Raw genomic sequence first — 20703 nt, 5'->3', positions numbered from 1 at the left:
CTCCACAGGTGCTGCAGAGAAGCCTTACACTGTGGAAGAGGCTGTTTCATACAATGAGCTCGACTACCTTTCGGTAAGATCTTCTGCAAAATGTTCGATGTTGCATTTTTAAAGGGACTGTTTGCAACCTGTATGCTGATTCCTCGAGGGCTCTAAATTTCCAAAGTGTTGTAAGCGTTGCATCCATGATCCCGCCCTCTAATGGCCTTTAACACGTAATGTAACTAATCCCACACGTAATACGTGCATTAGCTTTGTGTGTTTTCAGCTATCGATAACCATTTGTCTAGGTAATGTTGGCTATCATAACAAAAACATGACTGCAAATTGTTAGTTGCTTCTCTGGGACCGCTTTTGCCTAAATGAACACACATTTGAGTGTGGACAAGGTAGCGATAAGTGACAAGCCTGAACGCCAGATTAACTACCTTGGGCCGAGAAGCAGTTTTAATTTATATAACTAGTAATTGTGAAAAATACACATTTTTAAATATATATGTTCTTGTTAAACTACTAATGGTAACAAAAGGTGGTGTTCTTTTTTGATATTTTCTGGTTTAGAAATGTATTGATCAAGTTGCAAACTGCACCTTTAAGCTGTCTGTATCCTGTAAAACCAATAAGTCATATGAGGTTGTAGTTCATCTGTGTTGTGGCAAAGACATTTTGTAACTTGTGTGCAACCACACAATCACAGCAGCAGTTTGACTTTTTGCTTGAATGTTCATGCAAAACACATTGTGTTTTTTCTTAATTAACATTTACACACTGTTTGGTACACCTTAAAGCCACTAAAGATGACTGACAAGCTTGAGTGCCAGATAAACTACCCCGGGCCGAGGAGTAATTTTAATTCATATAATTAGTAATTGTGAAAAATAGATGTTTTTAAATATATATGTTCTTGTTAAACCATAATGGTAACAAAAGGTGGTGTTCTTTTTTTAATATTTTTTGGTTTACAAAGGTTTCGATCAAGTTGCAAACTGCACCTTTAAACTTTCTGTATCCCGTAAAACTAAATACCGTATTTTTCGGATTATAAATCGCTCCGGAGTATAAATCGCACTGGCCAAAAATGCATAATAAAGAAGGAAAAAACATATATAAGTCGCACTAGAGTATAAGTCGCATTTTTGGGGGAAATTTATTTGATGAAATCCAACACCAACAATAGACATTTGGAAAGCAATTTAAAATAAATAAAGAATAGTGAACAACAGGCTGAATAAGTGTATGTTATGTGACGCATAAATAACGAACTGAGAACGTACCTGGTATGTTAACATAACATATTATGGTAAGAGTCATTCAAATAACTATAACATATTGAACATGCTATAGGTTACCAAACAATCTGTCACTCCTAATCACTAAATATTGGTTGAAGTGTGTGTGTGACGATTGCTGATATATGCCTAGTTTCTTACGTGAATTAGATAAATAATATTATTTGATATTTTACGGTACTGTGTTAATAGTTTTACACATAAGTCGCTCCAGAGGCCAAACTATAAAAAAAAAATGTGACTAATAATCCGAAAAATACGGTAGTAGAATAAGGTTGTAGTTCATCTGTGTTGTGGCAAACACATTTTGTAAGTTGTGTGCAACCACACAATCACAGCAGCAGTTTATGACTTTCTACTTGAATGTTTATGCAAAACACATTGTGTTTTGCTTAATTGACATTTACACACTGTTTGGTACACCTTAAGGCCACCAACGATAACTAGACGTTACCAAATCAAGTTAATGCTGTGATTACTTTTCATGTAATGTTTTAGGTGGGACTTGATCAACAGACAGTGACCATAGTTTGCACTAATCGAAGAAGGAAGTTCCTGTTGGACACAGCTGATGCCTCTTTGACTTTGTGAGTGTGTTCAAGCATCTCTGTCTATCGTTCCCTCATAATTCCTTCAAATGTATTTTATAACACAGCATATACCCTGTATGTCTTATAACATTTGAAACATATTGCAGCAAGGGGTTATCTCCTCACCATGTCATCTCTTGTTTCTCCTCTTTGCTTTCAGATGGTTCTTGTCAGCTCTAAAGACAGCCATGGTGAAAGGTTGTCGTGAGCCTCCATACCCCTCCATCCTGACTGATGCCACCATGGAAAAACTTGCTCTCACCAAGTTTATCTCCCAAGAATCTCACTGTGAGGTAAAACAAGACGTCTCCAATGGCCTTCTTTTTTATTTGGTTAAGCCTTAAAGCAGTGGTTAATCGGTGTTTCCCTTCATTTTAGGTTCCTGAAGTTTCCATACATTTGTATTCGCTGGTCCACTGGGAGGATCCCATGGATGTGGCCCTGTCTCCCCAAGGTGACGCTCCACACTTTAAATTACCTACCAGTACAAAGGAAGGGGTGGTGCAGTACAGGGCGGGCTCCACATACCTGGGCAAGGAACTGTGGAGAAGCTGCTACCTCGTCCTCAGGTAAGGACTTGTAAAAATGCATTATGTAAGAATGTAATACATTTTCACCTCATTATGTAATAAAATTCTTAAAAGCAATTGTGATAAACTTCAATGCATTTTGTGATAACTTGTTAAATATTGCAAAAGTTATTACAAATAGCAGGTGCTGCACTTTTTTTTTTAATGAAAAATGAAATGTAATAATTTGGTGTGTTATGTAATAAACTATCAATATGAACAGAAGCACAAAACATTTGATTATTTGATTGATTTCAAGAATATAGTATGTTGTATAATTGAGCATTTTTTAAATCAAATGCATCTTTATTGATTATAATTAAAGATTGTGAATTATATTTTATATAGCGCTTTTCTCTAGTGACTCAAAGCGCTTTACATAGTGAAACCCAATATCTAAGTTACATTCAAACCAGTGTGGGTGGCACCGGGAGCAGGTGGGTAAAGTGTCTTGCCCAAGGACACAACGGCAGTGACTAGGATGGCGGAAGCGGGGATCGTACCTGGAACCCTCAAGTTGCTGGCACGGCCGCTCTGCCAACCGAGCAATACCGCCCCACTTGCAAGCAAGAGTCAAAAGCTACACTAATAAAGTATTACTGACATGAAAATGACCAGTGCAATGAAATGCTGGAAGACATACACTCATACAATATGGATTATGTTATGATAATGCTAGACTAATTTTATCCCATTTTTGGAAATACAACAACATTCAATTAGTCATTGATGGAAAAAAATATTTTTCAGTTTCGTAGTTATATTTGTGTTTTATATTGTTATTATCATGTATAGTCTAGTATTGTCAAAGCATGAATAAAACATCGTATTACAATATGGATTATGTTATGATAATGCTATACTAATTTTATCCCATTTTTGGAAATACAACAACATTCAATTAGTCATTGATGGAAAAAAATATTTTTCAGTTTCATAGTTATATTTGTGTTTTATATTGTTATTATCATGTATAGTCTAGTATTGTCAAAGCATGAATAAAACATCGTATTAGATTTTTAAAATGAATTGAATGAAGGTGAAATGTTTGTAATAGTTTTTTTAATTAAAGCATCGAATTTAATAATTTAGTACATAATGCACCTAATTGTTACTTTTTTTTAAAAGTGCAGCACCTGCATAATTTTGTAACCTTTGGAAAATGTTGAAAAAATGCAGCATTTTACTGAATAATGAGGTGAACATTTATTCCAATATTACAAATTGCACCATTATGCCCCCAAGGATTAATAAAGTATTTCTGATCTGATATTACATAATGCATTGTCACATGGCTCATATAGCTGATCTGGTTGTTTTGAATACAGTATGAACATCTGAGTATGCTGGTTTGTAAGTACATCAAAGGTTAACATTGAATGTATAGCATAACTGTGGTTTTCTCCCCTTCTCTTAGCAATGGCGTACTGCACCTTTATGCTGAAAGAACCGATGTGACGCCTGTGCTCTCAGTTACTATGGGGTGAGTTTTATTACCTAATACAGTGGTACCTAGGTTTTTGTATGCCTTAATTTCTTTCTGGTTTGGTTTTCTAAAAAAAAATAAAAAATACCAAAGCTATTTATTTTGCGAGCGTATCATTCTAAGAAGTCAAGGGCATGAAGAAAAATGTGGCTTTTGTTATTTACTGTAGTACTGCTGCAGAATAACCCGCCATTGTGTAGCATACCGGCGTCATGTCTTATAACATACCGCTGTGGGTTTGCATAGTCTCGACAGTGTGACATGTTGTGCCATAAAGAGCGGTACAGCACATGCGTGTGAAATCATCAGTTGATGTAAATAAAGCTGCATTCATTGTCCGTGTATTCCTGGATTTAATATACAGTGGGGCAAACAAGTATTTAGTCAGCCACCGATTGTGCAAGTTCTCCCACTTAAAATGATGACATAGGTCTGTTTTTTCATCATTGGTACACTTCAACTGTGAGAGACAGAATGTGAAAAAAACAAGGAATTTTAAAGAATTTATTTGTAAATTATGGTGGAAAATAAGTATTTGGTCAACCATTCAAAGCTCTCACTGATGGAAGGAGGTTTTGGCTCAAAATCTCACGATACATGGCCCCATTCATTCTTTCCTTAACATGGATCAATCGTCCTGTCCCTTTAGTAGAAAAACAGCCCCAAAGCATGATGTTTCCACCCCCATGCTTCACAGTAGGTACGGTGTTCTTGGGATGCAACTCAGTATTCTTCTTCCTCCAAACACGACGAGTTGAGTTTATACCAAAATGGATACATGGATGATACAGCAGAGGATTGGGAGAATGTCATGTGGTCAGATGAAACCAAAATAGAACTTTTTGGTATAAACTCAACTCGTCATGTTTGGAGGAAGAAGAATACTGAGTTGCATCCCAAGAACACCACACCTACTGTGAAGCATGGGGGTGGAAGCATCATGCTTTGGGGCTGTTTTTCTACTAAGGGGACAGGACGATTTTTCCGTGTTAAGGAAAGAATGAATGGGGCCATGTATCGTGAGATTTTGAGCCAAAACCTCCTTTGATCAGTGAGAGCTTTGAAATTCTCTAAAATTCCTTACAATGTAAATTCCTGGATTTTTTTTTTCACATTCTGTCTCTCACAGTTGAAGTGTACCTATGATTAAAACTACAGACCTCTGTCATCATTTTAAGTGGGAGAACTTGCACAATCGGTGGCTGATTGAATACTTTTTTGCCCCACTGTATATAATCACTTTGATAAAGAAGGTGAGAAACAGCATGGCATCTGTGTGACTCTCCCTTCCCCTAGTTCTTTGCTGCTCCTTGTTGTCTTTGTCAACAAGTCTTTAATAGGGCAAAAAGCAATTTAATTTTTTTTATTTTTTTTATTATCCTTTTTACATATCATTTGTATGCTTATTGCATTTATTAAATGGTAAATGGGTTATACTTGTATAGCGCTTTTCTACCTTCAAGGTACCTAAAGCGCTTTGACACTACTTCCACATTTACCCATTCACACACACATTCACACACTGATGGCTGGAGCTGCCACCACCCATCAGGAGCAAGGGTGAAGTGTCTTGCTCAAGGACACAACATACATGACAAGGTTGGTAGAAGGTGGGGATCGAACCAGGAACCCTCAGGTTGCTGGCACGGCCACTCTCCCCAAAATTCCACGCGGCGTGTAAAATTATAATTATTCTCTATTAAATTAGTTTTGTGTAACTATTTTGGGCTTCAATTGGCTTTACATTATTACTTGTGGAAATATTTGCTTCAATTTTCTTCTGACCTTTTGGAATGGATTATTTACAAAAACCGTTGTACCACTACAAATACAAATAACCCATATTAAGTATTTACCCAACTACTGTCTTGTCCGCTCAATCTTCCATCAGTGGAGAATACTGCGGAGGCTGCCGTCGTTCTCACAGCGCTGAGCGTCCTCATGCGTTCCAAGTCATCCTGACAGAGCGCCCCCCCCTGGAGCTCAGTGCCAACAACGAACAGGACATGGCCGACTGGATGCAGCTGCTCTGCCAGTCTGTCTCTAAAGGAGTAAGTGTCAAATTTAGCTCACATCTTTTAACACAGTGGTCAACGCATCAATTGGAACCCACCAAACAAAGATGTAACTGAAATCTTCTTCCCTAAAGGTCATCCCTCAGGGTGTGGCCCCCACCCCATGTATCCCATGCTGCCTGGTAGTGACGGACAGCAAGCTCCTGACGTGCCATCAAGACTGCCAGACCAGCTTCTTCCGCTCGCTGGGCAGCGCCGACATCTGTGATATCATGGCCGTCAGCGTGGAGGCCAGCATGGAGTACTGCGTCATTGTGAGTGTCTTTTGCACTTCACTAACTTAAAATGTATCCCCACTAAATTTTAATTAAAGGGGAACATTATCACAATTTCAGAAGGGTTAAAACCAATAAAAATCAGTTCCCAGTGGCTTTTTTTATTTTTTTTACTTTTTTTCAAAATTTTACCCACCCTGGAATATCCCTAAGAAAAGCTTTAAAGTGCCTGATTTTTGCTATCTGTGAAGCCATTGTCCATTTTCCTGTGACGTCATCCAGTGATGCCAATACGCATAGCACAGTAAGATATAGCGACATTAGCTCGGATTCAGACTCGGATTTCAGCGGCTAAAGCGATTCAACAGATTACGCATGTATTGAAACGGATGGTTGGAGTATGGAAGCAGATAGCGAAAACGAAATTGAAGAAGAAACTGAAGCTATTGAGCATATAGCTATTGACGCTATTCGGGCATGTCTGCCTTAGCATCGCCGGTAAAATGTGCAGACCAACGATCGGAAGTTTCGCATCTTCTGACACTGGATCAACTTAAATCCATCGATTGGTAAGTGTTTGTTTGGCATTAAATGTGGGTGGAGGGAAACGCTGGATGTAAATATAGTTTCAAATGTACATACAGCTAGCCTAAATAGCATGTTAGCATCGATTAGCTGGCAGTCATGACGCGACCAAATATGTCTAATTTAGCACCTAAGTCAACAACATCAACAAAACTCACCTTTGTGATTTAGTTGACTCGATCGTTGGAAATGCATCTGCAGGTTATCCATACATCTCTGTGCCATGTCTGCCTTAGCATCGCCGGTAAAATGTGCAGACACTCTGGCACATTCAATGGGGGTCTGGCGGAAGATTTCTTTGACTTTATCGTTGAAAATGCATCTGCTTTGGTGTCGCAGGATATCCACACAATCTTGCCATCTCTGTAGTAGCATAGCTTTCGTCGGTTAAGTGTGCGGAACAAACGACAGACCATTTCGTAGGCTTTCCCCGCACCCGCGTATTTTGAACAAATTTCGTCCAATTTCTTGCCACTTTCGCATCTTTGGCCCGGTGGTGCAACTTGAATCCCTCCCTGTTAGTGTTGTTACACCCTCCAACAACACACCGACGAGGCATGATGTCTCCAAGGTTCCAGAAATTAGTCGAAAAAACGGAAAATAACAGAGCTGAGACACGGTGTTTGTAATGTGTTTGAGAAAATGGCGGCTTTATTACCTAGGTAACGTCACGTTCTGACCTCATCGCTCCGAGAGCGATGAATAGAAAGGCGTTTAATTCGCCAAAATTCACCCATTTAGAGTTCGGAAATCGGTTGAAAAAATATATGGTCTTTTTTTCTGCAACATCAAGGTATATATTGACGCTTACATAGGTCTGGTGATATTGTTCCCCTTTAAGGACTTAACAAAATTCCCTCACTTGACGCTTTTTGATTGTCCTTCCATCTTGTGAGCAGGAGTTTGTCGCAGACCGAGACCACTTTCTCCCGCCGTGGGTCTTGTACTTCAGTGGATGTGAGGAGCGGGATCGGCTACTGCAGGTGTTGGACACCGCATGGAGAAGCATATTCGAGGTAAGAGAGAAAACAAACTGATGTTGTAGAAGGATTTTCAAAGTTTTTTATTCGAAAATGGCATCGACATTGATAATTTCTTAATGAACATCATCCCTGATTACAGTATGTGTGTGCTCGTAAGACCCCTTAAGTACAATTTTAGGGGATGCCACAAATGCCTGTTGCAATAGAATGCCATGATTTAGTCAGGATGACTCCTGGCCAGTAAAAAGTATAAAAACTTACTCAGCCTGGGCCATATGGCATTTATAAAAAAAAAAAAAACCCTGATTTGTTTCCCCAAAATTTGATTTACGATTTTCTTTCCCCCCACTATTTAAAGAAACACTTCAATACAAAATGGCAGAGATAATTCAAAACAAGTTGTTTTTTATTTAATCAAAAACAAGTACCGGCAGCATGGCAAAATTCTAATGTGTATAATGTTGTTCTCTTAGACCAGATATAAATTGAACTTATTATGGAATAATTTTCAAATAATTAAATTAAGAGTATATTTCTACTTGAATAAAATACTTTTTAGAACAAACATGCAGCATTGCACATTTTGCATGCAAATAATCTCCGACATTGAGATCAATGAAGTGCAAACTTCTAACTCTGTCTTGAAAAACATACTTCTGGCCAAAAATTGTGGTATTAAACATTGTATCCAAATTCATAATGAAGTAAGCTGTGTCCCAATGTGTACGTGGCTAAACATTGTACTCATGGTAAAGATTCCTTCACAAGGAATGTACACTCAGGAAGACACAATTACATTTCTGTATTCCTTGTGACACACCTGCAGGACTGTGCATATATTCTAGGAGGCTGTGTGTCTTTTAAAGAACACCGGCTCTAATTTGAGACTAAATTGCAACGAATCCATAGCGCAAAGCTGCTTTTAAGATTCTAATCCTTACCACCAAGGATGCAAGAACCTAACTGCTAAAGCTTTCATGTAAAGTAGGAGTGGGTGATCCAGACTTCGATACTATTGACACCTTGTTTAGTATTAGTGTATAAAAGGGTGTCTAAAGTGCGGGTGGGGGGCCATTCGCGGCCCGCAGCTCCTTTTTTGACAGCTCGCGGCATATTCTATAAATACTATTTAGAAAAATGTATGACTTATTTTTTAACAATTTTAGAAGTGGGGCCCTTTTAGATCCCCAAGAATCTTAGTGGGATTTTCTTTAAACTGTCATTGCTCAAAAACTTATAACAAATCCAAATCAATCATGTTTGTTTTTTACACCTATTTAAGGCTACAATTACTCCACCAAATATTCCACTTAAAAACACTTTGAAGAAAAAACATGGCACATTTTGTTTTCTAAAAACAGGGTTATCGTTGACAAAAAGGGCATAAAACATCAATAAACAAAAATTCACTTCATACCGACTTGTACACCTGAAATTGATCTAGATTTTTATTGTTAGTGTTAAATAAAATAAAAAAAATAATATCTATATATGTATGATTTATTTTTACCACTGAGACCCGTGTGAGTCCCCGGGACCAAACTTGAGGGGAGCCTTAAGGTTAAAAAACAATATTTATTGTATTGGTTTTTATATGAAATATCAATAATATCAAAATGGTGGCCTGGATTAGATCCATAGTTTTTTTCCTTTTGTTTCATTTAAAACTACTTTTTTGGTTGTTTTTGTTATTGTTTCCAAACTGAGGGAGTAAGCTTTTGGATAGAGGAAGGCTTTGAGAGCAAAAGCCTTCCATCCATTTACTATTGCTTTTCCCTCTTGGAGTCAAATGGGGGCTGGAGCCTATACCAACTGCACCTGGGTGGAAGGTGGTGTACACCCTGGACAAGTCGCCACCTCATCACAGGGCCAACACCCATAGACGGACAACATTCACACTGACATTCACGCACTAGGGCCAATTTAGTGTTGCCAATCAACCTATCCCCAGGTGAATGTGTTTGAAGGTGGGAGGAAGCCAGAGTAACCCGAAGAGAACATGCAAACTCCACACAGAAAGACCTCAAGCCCGGGATTCAAACCAAGGAATAAATTATTTTAATGGAGGTATTAATTTTAGTTTTTGCTTAGTTATTGTGCATAAGCTACTTTTATTCTATTAAAACAATTGTATGCAACATCCAATACTAGAAATAACTATAAACCCTGTTTCCATATGAGTTTGGAAATTGTGTTGGATGTAAATATAAACAGAATACCATGATTTGCTCATCCTTTTCAACCCATATTCAATAGAATGCACTACAAAGACAAGATATTTGATGTTCAAACTCATAAACTTAATTTTTTTTTGCAAATAATAATTCACTTAGAATTTCATGGCTGCAACATGTGCCAAAGTAGTTGGGGAAGGGCATGTTCACCACTGTGTTATATCACATTTTCTTTTAATAACACTCAATAAACTTTTGGGAACTGAGGAAACTAATTGTTGAAGCTTTGAAAGTGGAATATTTACCATTTTTGCTTGATGTACAGCTTTAGTCGTTCAACAGTCTTGGTTTTCCATTGTTGTATTTTACGCTTCATAAAGCACCACACATTTTCGAAGGGAGACATGTCTGGACTGCAGGCTGGCCAGCAAAGTACCCGCACTCTTTTACTACGAAGCCACACTGTTCTAACAAGTGGCTTGGCATTGTTTTGCTGAAATAAGCAGGGGCGTCCATGATAACGTTGCTTGGATGACAACATATGTTGCTCCAAAACCTGTAAGGACCATTCAGCATTAATGGTGCCTTCACAGATGTGTAAGTTACCCATGCCCTGGGCACTAATACACCCCCATACCATCACAGATGCTGGCTTTTGGAACTTTGCGCCTTTAGCAATCCGGATGGTTATTTTCCTCTTTGTCTAGGAGGACACCACGTCCACAGTTTCCAAATGTAATTTGAAATGTGGACTCGTCAGACCACAGAACACTTTTCCACTTTGCATCAGTCCATCTTAGATGACCTCGGGCCCAGCGAAGCCGGCGGCGTTCATGGGTGTTGTTAATAAATGGCTTTCGCTTTGCAAAGTAGAGCTTTAACTTGCACTTACAGATGTAGCAACCAACTGTAGTTACTGACAGTGGTTTTATGAAGTGTTCCTGAGCCCATGTAGTGATATCCTTTACACACTGATGTCGGTTTTTGATGCAGTACTGCCTGAGGGCTCAAAGGTCAGTAATATCATGGCTTACGTGCAGTGATTTCTCCAGATTCTCTGAACCTTTTGATGGTTTTACGGACTGTAAATGGTAAAATCCCTAAATTCCTTGCAATAGCTCGTTGAGAAATGTTATTCTAAAACTGTTCGACAATTTGCTTACAAATTGATGACCCTCGCCCCATCCTTGTTTGTGGAAGCTGTTTTTATACCTAATCATGGCACCTGCTTGTTCCCAATTAGCCTGCCCACCTGTGGGATGTTCCAAGTAAGTGTTTGATAAGCATTCCTCAACTTAATCAGTATTTATTGCCACCTTTCCCAACTTCTTTGTCACGTGTTGCTGGCATCAAATTCTAAAGTTAATGATTATTTGCAAAAAAAAAAATGTTTATCGGTTTTAACATCAAATATGTTGTCTTTGTAGTGCATTCAACTGAATATGGGTTGAAAATTATGTGCAAATCATTGTATTCCGTTTATATTTACATCTAACACAATTTCCCAACTCATATGGAAACGGGGTTTGTACATCATCTGATTCAAAAGAATACCAGCAAATTCTAAATTGAAAAAGATACGCTTTTAAAAATGTGTTCTTGTGTTTACTTTAGTTACTTGCTATAAAAAACATTTTCAGTTTTATAATCTGTTGTCAAAGTATGGGATCAGGACTCGAAAACGAGTGTGAGGCAAAACGACCGTATCAAGATTAGAGGCCAAAAACGTTGATTTGGTCATCCCTACTAAAATTGTAATTACTACGTCCCCTCCCCACACTGTCCAATTATTAGCATGTTGTCCCTGTCAACAGGTGACCCTTCCCCACAGAGAGGTGACGGAGCCATCGGTGCAGAAGCGCTGCAGTGAAGCCCTTGCTTTGATGAAGAGCGCCTGGCAGCGCGCAGACAGTTTGGCCCGAGGCCGAGCGCAGCGTGAGCCGTGGTGCTGACACGCACACATGCACACGATTGTCAGTGATACCACCCTGATATGAGTTCAGAATAAGTGAAGGACAGTTCCGACTGAAATACTAAATATAAAGACCACAGAGGAACCTATGGCGGATCCTTGGTTTAATTGATGGGACCTTTCTTGTTTGTAGCAGCACAAGCAAGTGTTGCTGTTATTTCCTAATGGATGGAATGAACAGTTACTTGTTAATGAGTTTGCATCAACAGTGCCATGCACGCAGTATTTCATTGTGACACACAACTGTCTGGCATCGGTGCTGGCTGCACAGAAAAGTCACATCCATTTCCATTCTTCCTGTGCGTATTATACTCTCGTGGACTGCAGTCACACATCCCCATTCAACTGTACAGCGCTGCATATATTACCCATGATGCACAGTAACTTAACGGCTGCAGAGACTCCTCTGTTTGCATCACACTTGCACTGTTACACGTTTTTCTCACGCATCTGGCTTTTTAACCGCCGTGTTTTGTTGTCGTTCTTGAGATGAGAGCAACACACTCGCCTTTTTCTCTCACTTGTGAACGCTTCCATGCAGCCTTGCACATTGTTTTGACTAACGGTACGACAGACTTGTATTTGTACCGTGGTGTCCGCTACCATCACATGTGGTGTGTGTCCTTAATGCCGCTGTCTTTGTGAGGCTCAGTGTAGAGATTAGGGTTCCTTTGCAGTGACAATGTTGCCTTTGTGTGACAGCCTCGGCTAAACAGGATGTTGAAATGAAGCACTATTTTTTTTTTTTTTTTATATTTAGTAGTTGCCTTACACTGCACAATTCACAGAAACCTCTAAGCAATCACTAAGTTTTTTTTTTTTTTTTTAGCTTTTGTCTTTATGTTGTTGGTCATTAAAAAAAACATTAATTCTCAACAGGCAAAAAGCCAACCCAACACATGCACATGAATTTCACTTATATTTTTCTCAGTCCTGTCATGTCAAGTGCTTTAAATCGTTCCAAGTGCAACTTGTTAGCCCTTTTACAAAAAATGCTAATCTCAGGTGAAAACGGTACTCAACATCCTTTATTCACCATTTTTTAATTTGCTGCTGTTTTAAAGGTCTCTTTTTATTTCCATAGACATTGTATTTGCAAATGGAGTATAGAAGAGGGATTTTGTGTATTAACGCCAGAAGGGAAAGGCGATGGAAAATGAATGAAAGAAGACATGCAAGGTTAGTGTCTACATAAGGTATTCATACTCATTTTAAATAACTTATTAGAATTCATGTCAGCAAAAAATGTGCACTTCTCCAGCAGGTTGCCTGAAGTTTTATTTAAAGAGACATGCGTTCAGATTGCTATGAGGTAAGACGTTTTTAGACTGTGATCTATTAAAAAAAACAAAGGTTGACTTACTTGAAAGCTTTCTTCCAAGTTTAAGCAGAGTGTAGAATGTGCTCAGATGTCAAGTCGATGAAGTGAGTGTTGTATGCGACACATTGCTGGCCAATGATTAGTGACATCATTTATGTGATCCTCTGTAAAAAAAAAGAAGAAAAAAGCGCCTTTTGATTCCTCTTTTTATTGGAAATATGCTTCAAGTAAAAGGTGTATCATGTTTAATGGGGCTGTAAATAGAGCAAACAACACAGATGTGCATGTCCAGAGGTTTTTATACTGTTTATTGTGGTGATGATTTGGGGAGTAACCTTTTAAAAGAAAAGGCAGAACAGAATAAAGTACAGAAAAATGCACAAAACAACAATTGTGTGGTAATATTGTGCACTAACTCCTCTGTCCGAGCTGAAACAAAAAGTACTACAGTACATCAACATGATACATGTGTGAGACTGAGACTCTTACATAACCAAAGTATGTAACCTACGGCAATAAAATATATGTCTGCAATTAAAACACTGATACATCACTCCATAATAAGTATGGGTGCTCCAAGAAATCGATACAAATCAAAATTGAAATTTTATTTATTCCGATTCTGTATGACTTTATATTTGTTTTTTTAGAATACATTTTTATATTAAAACCATTAAACAACTGTTATTTATATGATTCATGATCCTTTATTGAATTTTTGGTTTCCCTTTTATTTTAGTATTGTATTTGTTTTAATTGCTTTGTACATTACTATCATGATTCATATTGTAAAGCTGGGATTGGGTATTTCTCTTTTCTTTTATTAGATTGACTAACATTCTTTAATTGTTGTTCATAAATTGTAAATGTTCGCCAAGAGGAGCTTTTGTAACCTGCAACCGGTTTTGAAAGTTATCATTTATATACCAAATAATATATTCCGAGAATCGTGTTGAATCGAATCGTCACCCCAAGATTCGGAATCTGATCGAATCATGTGCCCTAAGAGTCCCACTTTTAATAAAAAGGTACAAAAAGTTGAGTTGAGTACACTTAACTATAATCTAGACCAGTGGTTCTCAACCTTTTTTCAGTGATGTACCCCCTGTGAACATGTTTTTAATTCAAGTACCCCCTAATCAGAGCAAAGTATTTTTGGTTGAAAAAAAGAGATACAGAAGTATAATACAGCACTATGTCATCAGTTTCTGATTTATTAAATTGTATAACAGTGCACAATATTGCTCATTTGTAGTGCTCTTTTTTGAACTATTTAGAAAAAAATAACTAAAAACTTGTTGAAAATAAGTGATTCAATTATAAATAAAGATTTCTACACATAGAAGTAATCATCAACTTAAAGTGCCCTTTTTGGGGATTGTAATAGAGATCCATCTGGATTCATGAACTTAATTCTAAACATTTCTTCACAATAAAATAAATCTTTAACATCGATATTTATGGAACATGTGCACAAAAAAATCTAGTTGTCAACACTGAATATTGCATTGTTGCATTTCTTTTCACAGTTTTGAACTTGCATTCATATTTTGTTGAAGTATTATTCAATAAATATATTTCTTTATAAAAGGAATGTTGAATTATTTCTAATTTTAGAATATTTTAAAAAAATCTCACGTACCCCTTGGCATACCTTCAAGTACCCCCAGGGGTACGCGTACCCCCATTTGAGAACCACTGATCTAGACCAGTAGTTTTCAAACTTTTTCACCAAGTACCACTTTAGAAAACACTTGGCTCTCCAAGTACCATCTTAATGACTAACATTCAGATACATCAACGTAGTAGGCATAATTATTCATCAAAAACAAGGCAGAGGTTTTTAAAAATAGAGTATATTTATCATGTTTGACCGCTGTTACATTACACACTGTTTGAACAGTAACACTGTGATAGAATTGATGGCGTAAGACTATTGTTTGTGTCTTAATTTTTTTTTTTTTTTTTGTTGAGTATGGCTTAGTCAGATTGTAACGACTTCTATTGAAGACTGATAAAACTTTAATAACGGCTTGAGTCACATTATGACAAAATTTTATGCATGTGGTTTTTTGGCGTACCACTAGATGGAGCCTGCGTTCCACAGTTTGAGAATAACTGATTTACATATTTTCACAAATAGATATATGACCTGTCAAAATCATTCTTTAAATGCGTATTGCACTATTATAAGTAGTATTACGGTACAATAACTTTTTTTTAATGTACAGAAAAGTGTGCATTTAACATCAGCTTTTTGTTTTATATGAACTTGATGAATTCAATCACAAAATGAAATAATGTCAAATGAAATCATGCAATCAAAGTACAAAACCCAACACCAGTGAAGTTGGCACATTGTGTAATTCGTAAATAAAAACAGAATACAATGATTTGCAAATCATTTTCAACCTATATTCAGTTGAATAGACTGAAAATACATGTTACTTAACACTGGAACAGGTAAATTAATATTTTGCAATCATTAGCTCATTTGGAATTTGATGCCTGCCACTAAACAGCTGGCACAAGTGGCAAAAAACACAGAGTTAAGGAATACTCATCAAACACTTATTTGGAACATCCCACAGGTCCATCCACCCATCTCACAGGTGAACAGGCTAATTTGGAACAGGTGGGTGCCATGATTGGGTATAAAAGCAGCTTCCATGAAATGCTCAGTCATTCACAAACAAGGATGGGGTGAGGGTCACCACTGTGTGAACAAATGCGTGAGCAAATTGTCAAACAGTTTAAGAACAACATTTCTTAACGAGCTATTGCAAGGAATTTAAGGATTTCACCATCTACGGTCTGTAAAATCATCAAAAGGTTCAGAGAATCTGGAGAAATCACTGCGCGTATGCGGCAATGCCCGTGACCATGGATGCCTTAGGCGGTACTGCATCAAAAAGCGACATCAGTGTGTAAAGGATATCACTACATAGTCTCAGGAACACTTCAGAAAACCACTGTCAGTAACTACAGTTTGTCGCTACATCTTTAAGTGCTATTTAAAACTCTACTATGCAGAGCAAAAGCAATTTATCAACAACACCCAGAAACTCCGCCGGCTTAGCTGGGCCCAAGCTCATCTAAGATGGACTGATGAAAAGTGTTCTATTGTTTGACGAGTCCACATTTTAAAGTGTTTGTGGAAACTGGACGTATTGCCCTCCGGACCAAAGAGGAAAAGAACCATTCGGACTGTTCGAGGCGCCAAGTTGAAAAGCCAGCATCTGTGATGGTATGGGGGTGTATTAGCGCCCAAGGCAGGGGTAACTTACACATCTGTGAAGGCACCATTAATTCTGAAAGGTACATACAGGTTTGGGAGCAACATATGTTGACAATGCCAAGCCACGTGTTACAACAGTGTGGCTTTGTAGTATAAGAGTGAGGGTACTAGACTGGCCTGCCTGTAGTCCAGACCTGCCTCCCATTGAAAATGTGTGGCGCAATATGAAGCCTAAAATACTACAATGGAGACCGCGGACTGTTGAACAACTTAAACTTTACATCAAGCAAGAATGGGAAAGAATTCCACCTGAAAAGCTTCCAAAATTGGTCTCCTCAGTTCCAAAACGTTTACTGAGTGTTGTTAAAAGGAAAGGCCATGTAACACAGTGGTAAAAATGCCCGTGTGCCAACTTTTTTTCAATGTGTTGCTGCCATTAAATTCTAAGTTATTTGATAAGAAAACAATTCAAACAAGAAGAATCTTGTCTTTGCAGTCTATTCAATTAAATAGGTTGAAAAGGATTTGTAAATCATCGTATTCTGTTTTTATTTACCATTTACACAACGTGCCAACTTCACTGGTTTTGTGAAGTTTAAAGCATATTTATTGACATATTTACAACATTGGGTATAGTATCGTTATTCATCAAGTACCGGCTGTAGTATCATCTGCGTGTGAAGAATGAGAAAACTGACGAAAGCAAAACTGCTTGTAGTGTTTTTATAAATGGTTGATTTATATAGGCTATAAAAATACTAGCCTATATAAATCAACCATTTATAAATACACGTCAGTAGGCTAAATGAACCTCTTTGACATACTGCTTGTAGTGTTATTTCAACTTCAATCAATCAGTGTTTATTTATATAGCCCCTAAATCACAATTGTCTCAAAGGGCTGCACAAGCCACAAGGACATCAGCGGTACAGAGCCCACATGAGGGCAAGGAAAAACTTACCCCAGTGGTACGTTGATGTGAATGACTGAGAAACTTTGGAGAGGACCCCCTCCTTCTTTGGCAGACCGAAAGCATTGGACGTAGAGTGGGTCTAACATAATATTCTGAAAGTCCAGTCCATAGTGGATCTAACTTAATAGTGAGAGTCCAGTCCATAGTGGATCTAACATAATAGTAAGAGTCCAGTCTATAGTGGATCTAACATAAAAGTGAGAGTCCAGTCCAAAGTGGATTTATTAACATAATAGTGTGAAAGTCCAGTCCATAGCAGATCTAACAGAATAGTGAGAGTCCAGTCCATCGTGGATCTAACGTAATAGTGAGAGTCCAGTCCATAGTGGATTTAACATAATAGTAAGAGTCCAGTCCATAGTGGATCTGACATAATAGTGAGAGTCCAGTCCATCGTGGATCTAACGTAATAGTAAGAGTCCAGTCCATAGTGGATCCAAAATAATAGTAAGAGTCCAGTCCATAGGGGATCTAACATAATAGTGAGAGTCCAGTCCATAGTGGATCTAACATAATAGTAAGAGTCCAGTCCATAGTGGATCTAACATAAAAGTGCGAGTCCAGTCCAAAGTGGATTTATTAACAGAATAGTGAGAGTCCAGTCCATCGTGGATCTAACGTAATAGTGAGAGTCCAGTCCATAGTGGATCTAACATAATAGTGAGAGTCCAGTCCATCGTGGATCTAACGTAATAGTGAGAGTCCAGTCCAAAGTGGATTTATTAACATAATAGTGTGAAAGTCCAGTCCATAGCAGATCTAACAGAATAGTGAGAGTCCAGTCCATCATGGATCTAACATAATAGTAAGAGTCCAGTCCATAGTGGATCTAAAATAATAGTAAGAGTCCAGTCCATAGTGGATCTAACATAATAGTGAGAGTCCAGTCCATAGTGGATCTAACATAAAAGTGAGAGTCCAGTCCAAAGTAGATTTATTAACAGAATAGTGAGAGTCCAGTCCATCGTGGATCTAACGTAATAGTGAGAGTCCAGTCCATAGTGGATCTAACATAATAGTGAGAGTCCAGTCCATCGTGGATCTAACGTAATAGTGAGAGTCCAGTCCATAGTGGATCCAACATAATAGTAAGAGTCCAGTCCATAGTGGATCTAACATAATAGTGAGAGTCCAGTCCATAGTGGATCTAACATAATAGTGAGAGTCCAGTCCATAGTGGATCTAACATAATAGTAAGAGTCCAGTCCATAGTGGATCTAACATAATAGTGAGAGTCCAGTCCATAGTGGATCTAAAATAATAGTAAGAGTCCAGTCCATAGTGGATCTAACAAAATAGTAAGAGTCCAGTCCATAGTGGATCTAACATAAAAGTGAGAGTCCAGTCCAAAGTAGATTTATTAACATAATAGTGTGAAAGTCCAGTCCATAGCAGATCTAACATAATAGTGAGAATCCAGTCCATCGTGGATCTAACGTAATAGTGAGAGTCCAGTCCATAGTGGATCTAACGTAATAGTGAAAGTCCAGTCCATAGTGGATCTAACATAATAGTGAGAGTCCAGTCCACGGTGGATCTAACATAATAGTGAGAGTCCAGTCCACGGTGGATCTAACATAATAGTGAGAGTCCAGTCCATAGTGGACTGGACTAACTACTCAACTTCATGTTAATTTATTCAATTGTTAACAATGAAACAAACAAACAAAAATCAATATGGGCTCACCCTTTTCCCTGAGCAGGTGTATTGTTTTCAACAAAGTTCTGTATAGTGAGAAGTGTTCCTGTACAAGAAATACAGCATTAGGAATGTATTAACAGTATCCGTGTGTTCTCCTATTCGACCAGCAGAGGGCAGTGTTACCAATGTTTTGCACTATGCCATGTAAACTAATGCAGTGGTTCTCAACCTTTTTTTAGTGATGTACCCCCTGTGAACATTTTTTTTAATTCAAGTACCCCCTAATTAGAGCAAAGCATTTTTGGTTGAAAAAAAGGGACACAGAAGTAAAATACAGCACAATGTCATTAGTTTCTGATTTATTAAATTGTACAACAGTGCAAAATATTGCTCATTGGTAGTGGTCTTTCTTGAACTATTTGGAAGAAATATATATACAAATAACTAAACACTTGTTGAAAAATAAACAAGCGATTCAATTATAAATAAAGATTTCTACACGTAGAAGTAATCATCAACTTAAAGTGCCCTCAATGGGGATTGTAATAGAGATCCATCTGGATTCATGAATTTAATTCTAAACATTTCTTCAGAAAAAAATAAATCTTTAACATCAATATTTATGGAACATGTCCACAAAAAATCTAGCTGTCAACACTGAATATTGCATTGTTGCATTTCTTTTCACAGTTTATGAACTTACATTCATATTTTGTTGAAGTATTATTCAATAAATATATTTATAAAGGATTATTGAATTGTTGCTATTGTTAAAATATTTTTTAAAAGTCTCACGTACCCGTTGGCATATCTTAAAGTACCCCCAGGCAGGGACTCAAAGTCAGAAAAGGGCAGGAATTTTTTTTTGGGTCCTTTACACAATATTGAGTTTGAGTTTATTTCGAATAGGAAAATTAATGTAAAATTAAATTTGCTAATAGGAAGCTAACTACTTAGCTGTGTGTCCTTTGTAGGTAAAAGTGATTGCCATTTCTTTTGTGTCAACAAATTATCTTCATAATGAGTTAATTCACATTATCATAGGCTTGGAAGACATGAAAAGCAACAAAATACTGTTTTATTAGTAGGCTATTTATTGTTAAAGATAAGCACTTTAATATTGAACATTGAACAGTGCAAGATGAACTTTGAAAAAAATAAAAATAAATAAATACCCAAATTAAAAAAACTTCAATGTGAAAATCTGTCCTTCATTTAACTTGATGAAAACACCATCAAGTTGTAACTTATGGTCTTTCTCACTTAATGCTCAGACTAAACAACTGAAACGCAATACAACTTTATATCTAAACCTCTACTGCAGCGTTTCTCAAAGTGTGGGGCGGGCCCCACTGGTGGGGAATAGACACATGACAGGTGGGGCGCGAAGAATGGGAGGAAATTTCACGAAAGTTTGACAGACATAGCAACAGTAACTAATGGGGGCGGGGCTAAGCGGAACAAACTTTCGCGCGGATGGGTAGCAGGCTAATATGTGGACCACAATTACACAAAATGGATACATTTGTTACTTGCACCTCAAAGGTCATCGAACCAGAGCCAGCGGCTGCAGAGAAACAAAAATCTGAGG

At 37.7% G+C, this 20703-nt stretch overlaps 1 protein-coding gene across 3 annotated transcripts in view; it reads left to right on the top strand.

Annotated features, from left to right (window-relative positions):
• The window catches only part of plekhm2 (pleckstrin homology domain containing, family M (with RUN domain) member 2), a 32103-nt gene extending 18153 nt beyond the window's left edge, over positions 1-13950 (top strand). For all 3 annotated transcript variants that reach the window (XM_061904767.1, XM_061904766.1, XM_061904765.1), the window contains 9 exons: positions 9-73; positions 1788-1876; positions 2040-2172; positions 2258-2448; positions 3866-3931; positions 5826-5985; positions 6084-6263; positions 7709-7825; positions 11781-13950. In XM_061904767.1, the coding sequence (XP_061760751.1) occupies positions 9-73; positions 1788-1876; positions 2040-2172; positions 2258-2448; positions 3866-3931; positions 5826-5985; positions 6084-6263; positions 7709-7825; positions 11781-11918 (1139 nt within the window). In that variant the 3' untranslated portion in view covers positions 11919-13950. The remainder of the gene's footprint in view (positions 1-8; positions 74-1787; positions 1877-2039; positions 2173-2257; positions 2449-3865; positions 3932-5825; positions 5986-6083; positions 6264-7708; positions 7826-11780) is intronic.
• The last annotated feature ends 6753 nt before the right edge of the window (positions 13951-20703 follow it).

Source organism: Nerophis ophidion, linkage group LG06 (genome assembly GCF_033978795.1).
Source record: "Nerophis ophidion isolate RoL-2023_Sa linkage group LG06, RoL_Noph_v1.0, whole genome shotgun sequence".
Classification (NCBI taxonomy): domain Eukaryota; kingdom Metazoa; phylum Chordata; class Actinopteri; order Syngnathiformes; family Syngnathidae; genus Nerophis; species Nerophis ophidion.
This window is presented reverse-complemented; position numbering and strand designations above follow the sequence as displayed.